At 36.5% G+C, this 19,342-nt stretch overlaps 1 protein-coding gene across 1 annotated transcript; it reads left to right on the plus strand.

Annotated features, from left to right (window-relative positions):
- The first annotated feature begins 3,541 nt into the window (after positions 1 to 3,541).
- LOC145688486 (uncharacterized) lies at positions 3,542 to 18,757 on the plus strand. Its single transcript, XM_081762794.1, has 6 exons — positions 3,542 to 4,077; positions 7,469 to 7,703; positions 9,022 to 9,246; positions 10,594 to 10,824; positions 13,364 to 13,603; positions 17,194 to 18,757. Exons 1-6 carry the CDS (start codon positions 3,970 to 3,972, stop codon positions 17,421 to 17,423), a joined length of 1,269 nt encoding a protein of 422 aa, XP_081618920.1. The 5' UTR covers positions 3,542 to 3,969; the 3' UTR covers positions 17,424 to 18,757.
- The last annotated feature ends 585 nt before the right edge of the window (positions 18,758 to 19,342 follow it).

The raw sequence follows: 19,342 nt of genomic DNA on the forward strand, positions 1-19,342 counted from the left end.
CTCATCTTATATTTCAATCAATGAAATTAAATATAAATCTTTAGTTCCACATCCCACGCTTCTGTCTTATTGATTAAATGACACTGACTATAAACGAAAGTGAATGTATGGAAGAATTGATGGACAGGGTGCGAAATCGTAAAAGTTGAAGCGGGGGGTGGGGTAGTAGTAAAAATTTCGCACTGGAATGTTTCGACATAGAGAGTTTACATATTTAAACATCTAAGACTATGTAACCTCTAATTCGCGCATTACATATGGATTAATGTAATTAACTTTGAAACTTATAATAAAGTGTCACTTTTTTTTTCAACTCCCAATAAGTTATTTTATGTCAGTTCATGTAGTTTTATATATAGTTAGGATTATGGACACAATACTTCGTGTTTTTATTACTTTCGAGCATCTAGGCCAGCCATGTGCAACAGCCGGCCCTAGGGCCTCATCCAGCACACTGATTCCTTTCATGCGTCCCGTCTGAACCATTATTTAAACTGTAAGTCTCCCTAATATTTAAAACTGAATTGAAAATGCAACCCTTGAACACGCAGGGAGACTTACAACATGAGAAAACAATCCAGGAGCTCGTATTTTTCTTCAGCACCACCCCTTCCCACTCACCTTTGTGATTCAAAACTCGTCATAAGTAAGTTTTTATATATATATTTTTTTCTTTAGTAAGTAAATATTTTTGGTAATCAACAAAATAGTTTTACGTTCGTGTGATGTTAGTGTACGAGGATAAGATTCTCCATTGAATATAGCTATTCAATTCTTGTGGAAATTTTATACATTGTCTTGTACGTCCCTCGACGCCAGTAAAAGTCCTCTGTGATTGGCCCACCACGTATTCCAACTTGCACATGCCTGATCTGGGACTAGGCATGAACTAGGAGATACGTGGAAATGCTTGGCTCTCACTAGGGATGTACCGGTACTTGAACCTGAACCACAAAGTGGAAGTGATGTATATATTTCCTGAAAGCTTGAGTCAAGGTAAGATCAAAACCGTTTACCAAAATTGGGGAGGTCACAAGCATTCCGCTTAAGGGCAGCACGTTACTCATTTCTATTAAAATCTTTAGGCATGTCCATAAAATCCGTTGCAACTCCAAAAAAATCTGAAACGGTGAGACAGATATGAAAACAGAAAAACATGTCTCATCATTTCAAAAGCACAACGTATCAAAGTAAAATAAATTGTCTCAGGGTCCCCCCAGGGTGCCAGACGGGCTCCAACTCAAAATTTTTAAATGGAGAGGAGGTTCAACTTGCATATGGTGTGAAAGTTGGTGTTAAATAAAAGAAGATAAATCAAGTCTCGACTCTCTACGATACGCCTGTGCAAAAGAGAGGTGGATCAAAATATCAACACAATCTTCATTGCAAAGTCTATGGCCACTCGTATGAATCTGAAACGGTAAGATAGGTGTAAAAAAATGTTTCGAAATAAAAAAATTAATGTCCCAGTTTCAACCGCAGGATCCCAGACGGGGTCCAACTCAAAAGTTTCAAATTCCAAGGGGGGAAAATAAGCACATCATGTGAAAGCTCGTGTTAAATGATACAGAATTGGACACTGGATAAATCTCGACTGTCGATAAGCATTGCAAAATGGCAGCGGGTCATTTCCTTCGATACATTCTAGTATTTTTGTTTTGTTTTTACACCTGTCTCGCCGTTTCAGATTAACATGAGTGGAAATAGACTTTTCCATCAAGAGTCGAGACTTGTTTCGTCTTCTTTCACTTAACATAAGCTTTCATACGACACTCAACTTGAGCCCCTTTTCATTTCAACATTTTGAGTTGGACCCCGTCTGAGACCATGCGAGGTACACTGAACATTTTTTTTTTTTTTACTTTGGATCATTATACTTTTGAAATAATGACGTATCCGTGTTTTGGTTTCTACACCTATTCCACCGTTTCAGATTCATACGAGTGACTTTGCAATGAAGATTGTGTTGATATTTTGACCCACCTCTCTTTTGCACAGGCTTATTGTAGAGAGTCAAGACTTGATTTATCCTCTTTCATTTAACACCAAATTTACAATTTGACCCCTTTCCTATTTAAAAATTTTGAGTTGGACCCCGTCTGGGACCCTGCGGGGGACGCTGAGACAATTTATTTTACTTTGATACGTTGTACTTTTGAAATGATGAAAGACATGTTCTTTTGTTTTCATTTCTGTCTCACCCCTTTCAGTTTTTCGGGGTTGCAACGGACTTTATGGACATGTTTAAAGATTTTAATAAAAATGAGTAACGTGCTGCCCTCAAGCGGAATACTTGAGACCTCCCCAATTTTGGTAACCGGTTTTGATCTTACCTTGACCCAAGCTTTCAGGAAATATATACATCACCCCCACTTTGTGGGTTCAGGTTCAAGTACATCCCGGGTCAGTGCTAAGCAACAGCTTCCCAATTTACCGAAATTAAAGTAAAGTTTTAAGCATTTAGTTAGGAACGTTTATTGGCATGATCTGTGACAAAACTTGCTCTTCCCACTGTTATTCGCTGGCGCGCGCACTTTCGGTGTACATGGTCTCGGGTTAGATTTTCGGTGGGAGGGCATTGAAATCTCAACGCATTATGATTTGGATTTCACTTTAAATTGTTAGATCCACGTCTCACATAGCCTCGGTGAAAATAAAGCTAACCTACAATTAATAAGTATATATGATTTAACTTAAAAAAACTCCTTCCACATCTTATAAAGCATGAACACTTAAAAGTCAAATCGTAGCATTTGCGTTGTTTATGATTGCTTTCCTGCAAAGAGTGGCTAACTAACATTCTTCAAGTGTGCGTGCAATCCTAGTTGGGGAGTAGATTGATATGTGTTTAGTTTGCATCGTGATGCAATTGAGGAGTTAGTCGTATTTAAAGTCTCCCCTCAATAAAGCCAATATATATATATGTTCGTTTACTTGTCCCAAAGCACACAACAGTACGTTTCATCACATCATCTGGTTTGGATTCTCAAACTCCCTCTCGCACGATCTTTAAAGCCCGTCAGAAAAAAAAAAAAAATGGAAAGACACTTACACTATCATCCTATCCGCAATCTTTCCATTATTTCCTCTACATATTCTTCATTCAGTATTTATCTCACTATTAATATTATTATTCTTGGCTTTTATAATTTTATATTATACTTCGTATATTCTCCTTTCTCCAATATCCATATTGATCTACGCTCCACTGGTTTTACCTTTCTCTACTTTAACCATGAAAACACAATTATGCGTCTCTGCACTTCAACATGGCTTTTACCTGAATACTTCACAATCACTTTTGTCTTTGATATTTATTTTGTTCATATTCCTATCTGATAAAATATTCAGCGAAAGTGCAAGTAGTGTACATTTTTAGTATGCGTAATTTCGTTGATTTAGAATGAAGGAGGATCATAGACTAAGGTTACAAGACCGATATTTCTGGAGTTTCGTCTCTCATAGAGGAATGAGGAGCGTGCAGTGATTTTTATACATGGAGTTGTTTTCAGTTCAACTGCATATAGGTAACTACCCCAGTAGCACGCCGACGTGGGACCCATATTTGTGCGACATCGGCCAATGTCGGCGTCGTGGATCTAAACTGGCCCACAATAACCCACCAAGTTCCCATATGGGTCCCACATGGGAACTTGGTGGGCTTGCCGAGGTTGATTTACTGATATGGGTCCCACGTGGGAACTTGGTGGGCTTGCCGATGTTGATTTACCGATATAGGTCCCACGTGGGATATAAATAGGCTTGCCCACCAAAAAGAAAAAAGCATGGAAACATTTCCTTTTTACAATGAATAAATTTGAAACACATGAAATTAACATTTTGATGGTTCTGTGGCAATTATTTGAAAAAGTAATTTTTCGATTCGGCCTCGATCTATGTCGAATCGATGTCGATCGGAGTACGCAGATTGTTTGTCAACTGTTCACAGTTTTAAAACCATAACACCGTATGGCGCCACAAGCGGTGCGAAGCGAGGGAAAAGCAGGAAATATACTTATGACTGTTGTTTGTTTTGGTTTTACCATCAATTCGACGAAATCGTATTTATTATTGAAGGTGAGTATTAAAATTATTTTTCTTCCATTAATAGAATGCATATTTTATCTTTGATTTGCATGAACGATGTCGACTATAGATAAAGAGATCCACATAAACTGTTCCAAATAAATTTTGGCTAGTTTATAGTCCGCGCTCGATGCAAGAAATCTGGTACTGGTTTTGTTGTTACAGGTGCAAACATGTGTAGATATCACTATACTTAGTCGTGAATAATTTTGATTTATGGTCTTCAGGCATAGGAGGCTCAGGCCGAGACGGCCAAATATTGGAACAAGTTTATTTACTACTTAAAAAAATGCGTTAAAAAGTACTTTAAATTGAGAGATTATGACAAATGGAGGTACTATCGAGTTATTCACTACCGAATTGGCACATTCTTGCATAGTTTCAGGTTAGGTTAAGATCAGCAAGATTTTACTTTTTATAAAACAGTGGTAGATGCACACGCATCACAACTGATTTGTGTTAAGTACAAGGGACACAGTGTTGATAAATATAACTTGTAACTCCATTTTAAGTAAGTTAATTTACTATTTTGCTCCTTGTACTTAATAAACTTTAGGTGAGCGCATACTTTCGCTGTTTTGCGCAACGTAGGATCTTGAACCCAGCTGTTGGTGTAGGGGAAGAGCATCCGCCTGTCACGCAGCGCTTGGGTAGTTCGAGCGTGGGTTGGAATCCCGCGCAGGCCTGACTGAGGCTTTCCTCCGCCCCACAATGCGAATGCCGGGATAGTACGTTCTCTTGAAAGGCCAGGGCCACTTCCTGTCCAAATCCTAGTTTTACCTGAAGGATCGATCCCTTCTTTTTGTCCTTCCCATGAGTAAATAAATAATCAAAATAAGGTCTTGCCGGTTAGGTCATATTAGGTTAATTTATGTCTGCCACTACGTTGGTTTGCCTGTAATCGCCATTTGAAAACTAGAATTGGCCATGAAAATACAGATTCACACGTAGGTTACTTAGCCTGTGATTGTCACTCAGAAACTAGATTTGCCTAAAAACTAGCTAGGTTGGTTAGATCTCTTCTGAAATAACTTACAGGATGAAGTGCCAACCATGAAACAAGTTAAGAAAACAGTACAGTGAAGTTCTGGGTAGTGACGTGTAAAACTTGGAAAAGTCATTGAATTTGATCTTGGCAAATAAGTGAGAAAACTGTTTGAATAGTGGACCATGGTAATTGAGTGTGAGTGGATTCAAGTTAACGTTTTGAACGAGTTGTTGAGCTTCCAAGGACGGGACCTACAGTTTTACGTGGGATACAAATTACCTTTATCCCCACAGGAATCTAACCCGGAATCATGGATTATAAGGTAGCAAGTGTTACCACTTATCTAAGGGGAACAACCCCTGGGATCAAGCCCAGAACCTCCTGAATGCTACCCACGCTCTACCATTGAGCTACGGTGCTTCAGTGGTTACCGCAAACCTTTTATACACCATGTACAGGTAGCAAACATATTCCAGATATTGTATGAGAGAAACAGTAGGCCCTATAAATACATTGTTAAGGTCGAAACACAGTTAATATAGTGTATAAGGGTTAGATACTAGAGATGCTATATTTTTTATGCGAATAAAAAGCGGGGCAAGTCTGGTCACAACAATTTTAGACGTTCGATGTCGTTGAATTAAAATTTACTTCATTGCCTAAGAAGGGAAGATAAGGAGTAGAGTGGATATATCACATGGATAAAAAGGGAGCGTAATGACAAAAATGGTCCAAAATAAGGAAAATAGGAAAGGTACTCACGAATAGACAATCAGATTATCTTAAATAATAAGCATCCTCGACGTTATGATTGGAAAATGCACATAGATGAAACAGTAGAGAAGAAAAACAAACTGGTGACTTTTTTTTTTATTACTATTTCATCTATGTGCATTTTCCGTCCACAGCGCTGCGGATGTTTAAGCGAAAGCTACGAAGATAATATGATTGTGTCTATTCCAGCGTTGGCTGGTTTAAACCAAAAAACGAAAAATGTTCGTAAAAGTGTAAGTGTTTGTAAAATCTTGATGAACACACATTTGTGGGTTATTACGTTTCACTCCCGTATATTATTCGTATTATATTCAGACCTAAATTCCCCATTCATTACTCAAAAAGATTATACTACAAAAGCAACTTTTTTAAAGTAAGTTTATGTATGTTTGTTTTGTGATTTTTTTTGTAGTTGTTGTTATTGTTATGTAATTGCAATCAAAGAAAAATTCTAAATATTGTTTCAATTCAATGTTTACTATTGGTAAAATACATCGAAATGCCGTACTTTGTGTGTGTGTGTGGGAGGGGGGTCATACAGACCTCACGAGAGGCATTTAGTGAAATGAGAAGTATCTTTGATATCTATTTATGTATAAATGAGTCTGAGCCAAAGTGGACTCAAATAATTCGTATCTTTAATCACTTTTCGTACTGATATGCAAATTAAGTCGTCGTATTTCTTTAATTTCGACCAATAAAAGTCGTTGTTAACTAACTTGAACTAAATTAGTTCTTCTGTACTCCGTAGTACTTTGAAATTGTCCATATGTAATTCTGTATAATGGTTTCACTTGTGCAACTGTTTATCTTTTTGTTCTTCTGAAATGACTCTTGACAGTTATATTAAGAAGCATGTAAAGATCAGTACAACGTATTTTTATCAGGATTCCTTCGTGAGTGCGTCGGCAGACGTATTGCATTTGTGGCCAATTAGTCCTGGTACCGAGTTCAAATGGAGGACAATTTCTCTCGGATGTAACTCGAGAAGCGGTTTTTATTCCGCTTTAAGCTTATGTGACCCCTTCCAGTATAACCCGGTTGTTGCATAATAACATCAAGGCGAAACAAACTTATTTCTGTCCATACATGATATGAATATATAGAGCAAATTATTTAAACCAAAAAAACCTGGTTTAAACCAAAAAAACAGTTTTTTCCAATAAAAACCATGGTTTTTGCCAACCCTGATCTATTCGTGAGTTCACTTCCAGGACATACCGCAAATTAGCTTTGAATAAACCGTATAGCGGAGGACCATATGTTTAGCGGTTGTGGGTGAAGAATATAGAGCAGTGAGTAATAGTGGGTTCATGATTGGTATCTCTGTTGATAAGGACAGTTTTGTTCAAGTCACTACAGGGAAAATAGGCAAAGTTACTAATATTATTGAGACAAATAGTTCGAATGATCACCCATCCATTTGGTTGATATATTTGGATGTTACGATAGAAGGTGACTATTATTCCTTCCCATGCAGTTCGCAGTTGGTATTTGTTTATGTGTGGCAAACTGTCGAATAAGATATCCCGTGCTTCCCTTACCTCTGTGACATCAAAATGTATTTTGTGTTTGGAAGAGAAATACGCTGCAGTGTTTTCTTATTCAGTTTTTTTTAAGAGCATATCTGTAGACAGAATCAACATGACCTCAGGAAGAAAAAAGTTTTGCGTAGCAGCTTTCACTGACGAGGACGGAGCATTAGAAGTTATACCTAGTAAATGGCTTAAAAACGAAAATGAATGCCTTTGGCCTAAGACATCATCCGTTAGGCGTATTCAAAATTTTATCAGGGACTGTAAGGAGCCATCTGCTGATTGGACAGTTGTGAACATAAAAATCTATGGACAATCCAGTGAGTACTATTTGTATTTTCTTTTTATCTGTCTCGTTGTGTTTTTGAGTATTTATACCTCAATTTTGAGTCAAAATGTAATATTATTTCACTATTTTCTGCATTGAATAGCAAGATCTATCATACGGAGCAGCCGTGATTCAGTTGGTAGCGCGTTATCTTAGTATTTGGTAGGTCGCAGATTTCAGCCCGGTGGCTGGCCATCCTGACTAGACACCATGTCCGCATTCTGGAAAATCAGGAAAACAAGAAATAAACATAAATGCCAGGGAAATTGCAAGAGGTTGTTTCGGATTACGTTTGTTCCTGTTTTATTCGTTTATAACGGTTACTAACGGTGGACTCACCTGTTCGACGCTCCAGCGTTACAGGTCGAAATTTGTGAGAATATTTTCGTCAAAACAAGGAAAAGTTTAAAGGTTTAATTCCATTGTAATTTGTATACTTGTGACTACAGTTCGAGAAGCTTAGTTGGTAAAAAAACTCATAAAGTAAGCTTGTTCAAATTCGTAGCTTCCTGTCACCAGTTGTTTCGTGACAAATATGCTTAAAAAGTGTCTTCTATTTTAATACATTGCTGGAATACAGTCTTATTGAAGAAAAAAGAAAAATTGTTGTCCTCTACATTACAAGTTGGTATGAGTTGATATATATTTGTATGACCTAAAATGAACTTTTTATGTTAGGACCTCATATACTAAATTAGCTTTTAGAATCCATTACGTTTCTTATAGGATTTGATAGGATAGTGCTTTTGAAATAACGTTAAATGAAGTAAATAGTATATGGAAGAAAATAAAGAAGTCAGGGAAAAGTAGCAACTCCAGTCAGAGAAATAAGAAGGATTTTTTCTTTGTGTGTGTGTGTGTGTGTGTGTGTGTTTGTGTTTGTGTTGGTGTTAACTATGCTAGAGTTTTTTTCCGGGATCTTATACTCAGTCAAATCCAGCCTTGCACTATCTTATCGTGAGCAGGAAATGTGAAAGGTACGTTAAATAAAGTTAAAAAATAAATAAATAAAATAAAAATGCTAGTATTCTTAGGCCTTCTATTCTTAGTTCTGTTACAGGCTTTCTTACTCTCGAATTTCAGTCGTGAATAACTTTACATAAGCAAGAGTATTTAGTTCGTAAACAGATTTGTTTTATTTGGGATATTCTAATATTTAATGTTTTACAGTTAGCAAAGAAATCACAACTGAGGGTAGATCCATAACCATGTTGCTTTCTTATCGTGTATGGTTTTCATGCCAAGAATAATTTCGCAGCTACTTTCCCTTATCAGTAACTGTAGAATATATGTATTTTTTAACATTTCAGATTCATTTCAAAAAGCTGCAGCAAAGGCTGACAAAGCTTTACTGACTTCAAACGTTAGTAGTGATTCTTCTGACGAAGAAATTTATTCAAGAAGATGTCGCAGAAAGCCACAAAGATATTTGTCTGAAGAGGACAGTGATGACTCATATCCAGGAACTAAGAGAAGACCATATGAAACTTTTAACGAATGTTGTGTTCCAAGTCCCCCAGCACCTATTCGGAAAGGTAATTATGCTAAATATATTTTATATTCATAATTTCGTTCAAGAACACTGCTTGTCTCCTCATATATATCTCTCTTGATAGTAATTTCAACGCAAATTAAAAGTTTAGCTCGTAGCTGATTTGTTTCATAGGACTATGTATTGAATCGCGTTTTAAATATATATTTTTTTAAATGTGTGAAAGTTAAAATTATCAAGATTTCGTGGGCGATTCTTTATTGCCAGAGAGTTGACCTTCTTTCGCAGTGTTTGTTTCAGAAAAAAATGTTCCGGGGGTTACTCTTAGTATTCGGAGGGACTGAAACCATATATTTCCCTCTGCTGGTTCTATTCCAGTACGTTTTAACCATTTCGTCCGGGGGGGGGGGAACAGGCCTGAAAGAAACACTGTTCTTTCGTATTACTATGCCAGTGCAGCCGTTACTTAAATGTGAAACTATATACTATTTTGGAGAAAGTTTATTGCTACTTCGTCTGAAAAACATTCAAAAGTAAGGCTGGCTGAAATAGTAGACAGATAGAAGTAACCCACAATGTTTTATGAACCTGTTGAAAACAATTTATTCGTTAGATGTGCAGAGTAGTTGTTGTAATGTGTACAACAAGCTTGGAGTGAGAAGCCTTAACAACTAAAAATAAGATGTCTAGTTTGTTGATTTTTATAAACAAGTTTTTCAATTTGGCGTCCAAAATTGGCTACTTGCTATATTCAAGCAAGTCTTACGTAACAAATCATTCAGACTCAGATCTAGTCTCAAGTAATTTATTTCTATGAAAAGGCTTGCTAGTTGTTTTTCTTCTTTTTTTTTAACGAGGTTGTTAATACTTTCCCCTTTTATCGGATAAATGCTATCTTCTCATGATGGTTAACTACAGAAAAACCTGGCTCGTAATGCAAACTGTGTCGTTAAATTGGTTCTATTATGAGTATACATCAATAAATAAATAAATAAATGAATGAAAAATAACGTACACATTAAATATTCATTTAATTATGATAGGGAGTCTATTTAGGACAAGATCAAACAAGCAGATAAACAGCTTTAGTATCTTTTAACGTTGTGAGTTAATGTAATCAGTGTACGATTTCTGCGATTTCCGGAGAGGGGGATAAATTCGTCAATAGCTCAAAAAAGTGGGTTTTATTTCCATCATATCCAAGGTTGAGAGGTATTTCGAGAAACAGAGAGGAGGAAGTTCCAGCCATCCCCCTACAGATAGAATACTGGATGTAATCATTGTAACATTTTAAACATGCTTTTAAAACCATAAGTTGTCACCTGCTTATTGTATACCTAACAGTCTAGTAAAAACTGGATGTTTGTATAATTTCATTACTTGCTTTCAGAGTCGCTTGGAGTATCTATAGGAGGAACTGCGGAGGTAAACGTATCATCTATGGTGCACAATTCAAACGGAGGTTGCTCGTCTGCATCACATCGTAAAAGTACAAACGGACCTTCACCATCCCACTCCCAAATCCAAACTCCATGCAGAATGTCAGCGTCGTCAGTTGCCACTACTTCATGTGCAGATACAGACAGTACCTTCACATCAGCTCGTTTAGGAATTGGCAGTAGTAAGTATCCAAAGATTAAACTGTATTGCTAAGCTTAGTTACGTGTGTCGTCATTATTAAATAACCAAACAAAATGAAGACTATATTGCTTCTTTAGAGACATTTTGAACCCTGCTAGCACGTAGTCAATGCATCGATTTTCCCCGACCACTTAGTGTGGCCGCCTTGACCTAGTAGTCTCCGAGATTATCACCAATTTTTGTTAATGAAAAACGAAATTATGGTAAAAGTTATGCTTGGAAATTGAAATTGTTATGTTCCAAGCCGTGCGAAGGAAGGGAGGGGGGGGGGGGAGTCCGGATCCTTCTCTTCCTCAAAAATAGATTTTTGTGTAACTAATATAAATTTCGTACTAATTACATTTTAAAACATATATATCATGCTAAGATTTACTTTTTACAGTGAAACCTTTAGTGTTTAAGATCTCCTCCGAAAGTATTTCTAGATCCGGCGTTCCTTTCGTAATGGAAGTACTTCTTGGCTTTAAAATTCAGAACATATAATCTGTAATTCTAGTTTTATCACATTTTGTTTTGCAGCGCATCCTGTTGGAATGGTTGCTTTGGAACTATTCTGTTCCATATTAGAGGAGGCTTGTGGGCAAGCGTATGTTAGGAGCGATTAAACTCCCAACCTTTTGAATGCTAAACCGACGGGCTGACGATATAAAGTTTGTACTATGAAACAGAAAAATTTATATTTTTGTACAAAACAGCGTCTTGTTAGTCATTTGTTTTTTCTTACTGCCTGTGCGCAGGTAGCAGACAAAATTGTTAAGTCGACACCGATACGCCCCAGTGTTGCCAGAGTTACTGATTTTGCAGGAGATCTCCTGCTTTTTCTACGTTCTACTGATCTACTGCGAAAGAAAATTAAAAGTGAACAATCTCCTGCTTTTTCCTTATTTCGAGAAGTTAAAGAAATATATTATTATTAATATAGATTTTTCATTTTTTTCCTTATATGAAAGGAGGAAATTTTTCTGTATGCATCCACAAAGCTCTGTAGAGCATATAGTTATTGGGCTTTGCTCATCTTCTATATGCATGATGGTAGGCGTTCTTTATTTCTTACTGTAAGATTTACGAGTACGTGCTGTTTAGATTGGTACTTGGGTTGGAAGTGTTTGGACGTCGTTACTCCAATTCCAAAAAATATCTATAGCGTCCCCCCATTTCCTAAAAAAATTATAATAGGCAAAGATAGGCACAAGGGATGATGCGTCACCCTACCTTTTCAGAACCACTTTTACCCCTGGTTGGAAAAGTAGCTTAGATCACCTCTCCACGATCGTCAGCGAAACACCGTCTTATGTTACGTTTACGTGTGACTGTATCAAATAGCTATACTATAGTTAGGTGTATGATAAGACATTTTCCCACCCCATTTTGTTCTTACACTACGTCTTACTTCACACACGTTTGTATCAAACATTATTAATATATCTAAAGGGGGCATGAGGGTCTTTCTATCTCCAAAAGATTACCTTATCATTGGAAAACATTTTCTTTATGAAACATTTTGAAGTAATTACAATTCAAATTTATGTTTTGCATGTATTGTTTTATTTTGAAATGGAAGTAATAATGAATTCTGGACTGCTTGTTTTGACCACTGTCCCCTTAATAATGACAAAATTTTTCTCTCCCTGGATTTGAACTCAAATGCCGCCGCTTTATTTGTCTACTGCTTTCTCCTGTTTTTTATCTTCGAGTCTTCTGCTTTTCCAACTGATCGGTCTGGCAACACTGATACGCCCTCTCGTGGCGCTTCTGGTTTCTTTGCTTGCTTACCAACACACACTCAAGTTTTTATTGTTGCTCTGGCTGAGATTCGAACGAACCCAAATTAGGCAAATTCCGTTCAGGTGTCTTAATTGTCACACCACAGAGACGCGATCAACGTTCTTTGAATGTTAAGCATTCCTCGCACCCCATTTGAAACCGTTACTCTGCTAGTATCGATATTTAGACATTGTTCCATATACGGAGGCTCTGCAGAGAAACATTGGAGCATATCATTCTTATACTACATTAATTTGAAAGTTGAAATATCAAATGTAACTGCATTCTCTCGCAACAGGAGTTTTTGCAGTAACCTTTCTCAGCAGAAGACGGTAGAATGCCTAGATATTGACACAAGCAGGCTATTTTATTCCATTAGGACACTTGAAATGCTCTACAGACATATAAAATTGACCCGAATGTGGTGTAATGATTAGGAAAGCCCTCAAACAGCAATTAGTAATTTTCTTGCAATAGACTTAAAAAAAAATAAAAAATAAAAATAAAACTGCTTATGCATTAATTATGAAGCTTTATCAATATGTGATTTAAAATTCATCCCGTATGTTGCTGTGGGTATCGACTTCAGGGTCAATATGAGATATGTGCCGGTCAGAACCTAGATGACTTTTGTTAATGGTAGTTGCGGCACACACGATCTTAAGGTAGAATAAAAAATATTTCAAACAATGTGTACCATTGCCTCCTTGGTCTTGTATTAATTTAGTATTTTTTTCTTTCTTTTGATATTTCAGCCGTTGAAAAAATATTCCAGTTACTGCAGAGAATCCAGCTAGATATGAAACATCTCAAATGTAAAGTTGATAAAATGGAAGCCAAAATATATGAGCTGCACCAAGTTCCCTGTAGTGGTAAAGAAGCTTTGCAATCTATAGAAAATGCAAACCTGCTAGCTGACAAGCTCCCTTTACGCAGTTTGTCTGTGGTTCATAATTTAGAAGAAGATTTAAGACAGAGAGATGGCTTCAAAATTGGTGAGTGGTATTCTTAAGTTCGTATTGACACGAAGTATTTGTAAATATCCTTCAGGTATTGTTTAAAAAGAAAACTTTTATTCTTTAAAAATAGATCTCGTGTGGCCAGATGCTTTTTCGGATGTACAGCGGGGGACACTTCTAAATGGTACACCTTAGCCGTAAATCTCCATATGGCTGTACCATTTAGAAGTGTCCCCCGCTGTACAGGTTGTTAAATTAATGCGTACCAAACAATGTAGGGGTGGGTACCTGACATGGAAACAAGAAAATGCTTTGTGACATGTGCATACCGATCAATAGGTTGGGAGATGCAGGCCGTCGAAAGCGTGGGAAAATAAATTTCAGAAGCCTAAAATTCAAACACTGTCCAACCAACATAGAGAGTGCAGCTTCATTATCTCATAAAGGAAGTCGTTGGTGTTCTATTGCAAAAATGCATGTTTCAAAATTCAGCAATGCATACAAAATTAATTTTACAAGGTGATGGTAAGCCAACAATGACTTACACTTCGGCTTTTCGGTGCCTTTGAAGAGTCCTTTCGCACGCAATGCACATTCTTTTAACATACATTTTTATATAGAACAGGTATGACTTCTTTTATGAGATATGTCATGAGCCTATAATATATTGCTGCGTACATGTACACTCATGTCCAAAATAATTGTCGCATATCTATAACTGTCTTCTTGTAAGAATATAATTTGATAATGATTTTGCAGGGTACTTTTAATACTATGTGTATAATCGGAAAACGTATATTTGAGGTAAATTTCACAGGAAACAAATTACAAATACGAAAATTAGAATGAGTAAAACAAAATGTTGCTAAATGGACAAGAAAGTTTTATTTTCGTTTTATTGTTCTTATTTAATGCTCTTTTGACATGAAGTTTGCCACATACATGTCTTTGCCGATTATACACATACTAGCATTATAAGAAATACCGGGCGAATGCGTTATCAAATTATATTCCTACAACAACATTTATAGACATGCGACAATAATTTTGGACATGAGTGTACATCAGCCAAACTGGATTGGAGATGACGTATTTTTTATTTTTATGTATTTTATTTATTTTTTAATCTAAAGCTGATTGTGACGTATTCTTAATAATGCAGTTTCAAATAAAATAAAATCGAATCAACTATTTCTCTAGCGTTAGCAGTTTGGACTGTGAATTCTTAGGACTTATAATTTAGGTGTCCATATTGGATCTTAAATACTACTACTACTACTACCAATAATAATGCAATCCAATACTAGTTCGAAAATCTTGCTTTCACTGTATAGCACCTTCGTGTTTCAACAACAAAATCATAAGGTGGGATGGTTTACGGTTTCCTCGTGTCGTAGACATGTCTACAGTTATGCCTTGTTTGGCAATACCGGTACCATCTTCTACAACCTTTCCAACCATCCGCGGGTTCTCATAAAAATTAAGTGTTTAAGGGCAACTTCCACAGGTGCATGGATTCTCCAAGCCTTCGCTTTGCAAATAATTGAGAAGTCCCTTCACTTTTCGGGAATTCGGGAAGTCCTGGATACTTTCTTTGAAGTTCTCTAGCACCCATCTCCACCTTGGTAAGCGGAATCAGTGACTATGATGATGTCACGGTTTTGCAGGAAGCGAACTTGTAAGACAAACGGGCAATACGATCTCAGCAATTCTCGATCTCAGCATGTCGACGTACGACATGGTTATACAATGATTTAAACCAGCCTGTTCCTGTGCATTTGATTACGATTAGGGATCGAACGACACTGACAGAAGAATTATTTTTAAAAAAATCTACAGTATAAACTTAACGTACTACTCGTATAAGCAACATAACGTAGGCAAAATGTCTTTCTGTTTAATAATGAGCTAATACAGTGTTTTTTTTTTTCCTATGGTATTATGTTCGGACAAAATACTCTTTCTCTTCGAAATTAACAACTTGCAGCAAGGCAAACAGACAAAGATTAAATAAACTTTTGCTGAAAATGGATACTAAACTAAATGCATGTCGAAAACAAATAAATGGAGACATTTGCGTTCAATTATCACATCCAACAATGCGCGGTACATTAACGATCCTGCCTATTATTGCTTGAAATTCAAGAAAATAACAAAGTTTTATTTCAGGCTGTCCGTTAGTTGGAAGTTCTACATAGACGCTGGGGAATAGTTTTCAGTATCCGCGTCCGTTATTGAGAATGTCAGCTATTCAGAAGTAATTTTCACATTGCACCCAATGTATTTCTGCCAGGAAATTGAAAACTGTCCGTTATTTTGAGATGTCCGTTAGAAGTTTTACTGTAAATATAATTTCTATGCGTCGTACAAAAGTCTAATGAAGTCGAAACAACACATTTATCCTTCGATTTTTGTCGTGCGACGAATATGGAATGGTTTAAACAGGTAGTAAAGTGACCTCACTTCAAGATATGTGCACTAGATTCACGCCACGATGTAGTTCGGGGCCCCTAATAATTTTAGGTCCTAGCATTCTGCCGTTTACGGATGAGACTGAGGAAAAGCCCCATTCGCGATGGTGTCGCTGATTCGCCTGTGTAGGATCTGAGTTCCTAAAGAATTTTGTTATATATATATACTAGAGTCTAATTTCATCTTTCGGATGTATGGCGTTTTTTAGTATATATTTTTAGGAATCTTGGAGGGGGATTACTACCAGTGAAATCCTTTGTTTAGGTGCCATTCTCGCATTATCCTAGTAAAAGTAAAGCTTGCGGTAATATCTCCCAAACAATACCAGAGTTACGAGGACAAGTTCCTCTTCGGATCGAATCGAATTCCTTAACAATATGTAGTAAGGGAACTGGAAGTGTTATTGTTCGTTGTGATCATTTTACTACAGGAATATGAAAAAAATTTTGAATCACCATCAGAGTAAAAGGTCATTCTAGAGGACAAAACATAATTCAATAATACGTTAGATACTCTCCTTTCATATGGATCCGTATCTGCTATGCTATACGCGTTCCTTGTCATATTCATTCATCAGTTTCTATTACTGCAGTTCGTGTTTGGAGATTTTTTTTCTGTCATATATCGAGGGTTCAGAGACCAATATGTGTTAATCTAGAAAAATGAAACTAAGAAAATTAGAGTTTTTTGGCATTTGTAGACATTTTAGGGCATTGGTAACGCTGTTATTCGCAGGTAAATAAAATCATTGCTTTCCTTGTTTTTGCCTCTGAAAGAAGTTGTAATTTTCTGTTAATCGCACCGTGCAAGTAAATTTTTAATTTTTGACTTGAAACGAGTGGATATTCTGAGCCATCCACATATCGTTTTCCACTCCCTACTTCCTCTGTTTGACACCGAACGACAATGTCCTGTTAGATTAGCCTTTCGGGCACGTAATAATGCGCTCATGCGTACAATGGATGTTTTTTGTGCAATGTATAAAAGGTTTCTTTGTATTTTAGGAGAAAGTTATATTTTCGTTCGAATTTTATTTATGTAACTTCAAAATTAATCTGTTATTTCTCAATGATGACATTTGCTATTTAAATGTGTAGTCCCTTCTGGTGATACAGTATTATTGCATTGAGTTTTTACAATTTTTTCTTCTTCAGGAGCAGTACAACTCCGATTTCCTGATATACAAACTAGCGACATTGTCCGACGGATTGGGAAAGTCTTAAGTGGTTCGCGAGATTGGGATGGCTACAGATGTAATCGGAGAAGAGAACAGGCTCAAGACTTAGGGGAAGATGCACAGTCGTTCCGCGGGGAACCCGCAAGAGTCCAAGGACCACTTGAATTCACCTTGCAGAGTCACCCCGAAGGGAAAGCCGTGGGGTGATCGGTCCCGCGGCTAGTTGTGATCAACCCTCAGCAGCGTGTCTGATATAAACAAACTTATATGAACGAAATGTCTTATTGTAAATAAAATAGTAGACAATAATATGTTAAAGTACAAGAGAATTATAAACTTCATGAAAGTAACCGTTATTAATAGTTTTTTTTTTTTAATTTATCACAGTAACTTTCAGTTCGCTAATTTGCAGAAATATTTCCTAGTGATACATTTTTATAAGTTTTATGTTGTATTTTACTGCAAAGAACCTATCCAAATTAAAACTTTATAGTGGCATCCATATTTTACTGAATATAATGAGCTTTCCGAACTTCCGTGCTGTCTGTGTAAGTGTAAGGGATGAGTCCACACTACAGACCAGTGTGCGAATTAACGGATATTTTACAGTGGGATTTAAAAAAAAAAAAAAAACTTTTGAGAAGTTAAAATTTATGGGAAACTAATAATTTACAGAAGAAAAGAACTTCCTAAATTTTCTCTAAATTATTTCAGGTTAAGTAGAAAGATAAATATTATCTGCATAGTTTCTTTGATTATATATTAGTTTCCCTAGTCGGGATGTGTAGCGGAAAAATTCGATGTTTGAAATAAATTTATTTACAGTGGCTTTCGTTGACGTAGAGTGTATATGATTTTTACGTGTTTAATTTTATTATACATATGATATATTGACATAAGGGTCAGGAAAATGGCCACTTATCAGTGAACCCTTTTTTGAATAAACTAAATAGTTTCCACACGTTGCGGAACAAGAGCTGGTTCCTTCTTCAGTGGAAGGAAACAATGATGTATATGAAGAGTACGCGTTAAGAACAGTGAAGGTCACATTTTGAATATGCTCAAAAAATATTTTCTCCACACCAAAAGATGCAAAATAGTTGGTGAAAATAGGGCGTAGTCCACTCGCGAATGTACACGTGAGCGAATTACGACGTGTTTTCACCATCTTAATTATACATTTTGGTGCTGAGAAAGAATTTTCTGAGCATTTTAAAACGTGCCCTTCATAGTCCTTCCTGCGAACTCTTCATATGGAATGAAATAAAATGGTGAAGACAGTGTCAACGTTTGGTAACTATTAAGTTGATGCAAGAGAAGATTCACTCATTTTTTATGTTGTTTCTATATTAATGATAATAAGTTACGTGTTTAAAAGTATTTATTTCCATTCGTTATGTTGGAAACAGCAAAACAATTGTACAATATATACCTCTATGCAATGAGTGAAGTTCACGAAAAAAAAAAAAAAAGTTAGGGAATATGTTTTGTGTAAATTTTATTTTAATTATTTAAAAAAAATAAAAATGTGAATACTTCAATCTGAAAATGTTTTTATTATATACTGTTTTGTTTAGTCTAAATACTGCATCTCTGAAACACGCTAAATGTCCGACCGCCCTCTTGGATCCGCCATAGATAGAAGTGCGGCAAAACTACTTGCACCAGTGACATTTTGAAAAAATGTCTGATGTATCCGATGTCATTTTCTTCTATTTTCATTAGAAAAACATAACTTGAATCCAAAATGGTAGACAAGCATGTAGCGTGCGCCAGAGATGCAGTACATGGCCCTATTCAAATCTGATATGTTGACATATCCATCTGGTGTTAAATCTGTAAAAATTATATGGTCACATCTGGTTTACCGATGTGGGTGGGATCTCCCACCCAGATCTTCCCCATACCCACATTGTCATTTTAGCTTCCATGGTTAACCGATGTAGCTCTATATGGGTCCAACCCAGATCTACAACATGCAATACAAAAGAACATATCCGCACTCAGGTTTGAATAAAACTTTCATATTTAATCATTTAGTGTGAAAAGAAGTAGGCTGAGCTCGTACGTTTCGCTATTGTGTATAGAAGCTGGAAGATCAGAAATGTCGCCTATTCTATGTTCCT

Source organism: Thermobia domestica, chromosome 6 (genome assembly GCF_964235325.1).
Source record: "Thermobia domestica chromosome 6, izTheDome1.hap1.1, whole genome shotgun sequence".
NCBI classification, from domain to species: Eukaryota; Metazoa; Arthropoda; class Insecta; order Zygentoma; family Lepismatidae; genus Thermobia; species Thermobia domestica.

Excerpts from the sequence above, each read along its gene's own strand:
- LOC145688486 (XM_081762794.1), top strand. The coding sequence starts at position 3,970 with ATGGCGCCACAAGCGGTGCGAAGCGAGGGAAAAGCAGGAAATATACTT. Across the intron at positions 10,825-13,363 it reads TCGTTTAGGAATTGGCAGTA|CCGTTGAAAAAATATTCCAG; the intron begins GTAAGTATCCAA and ends TTGATATTTCAG. Across the intron at positions 13,604-17,193 it reads GAGAGATGGCTTCAAAATTG|GAGCAGTACAACTCCGATTT; the intron begins GTGAGTGGTATT and ends TTTCTTCTTCAG.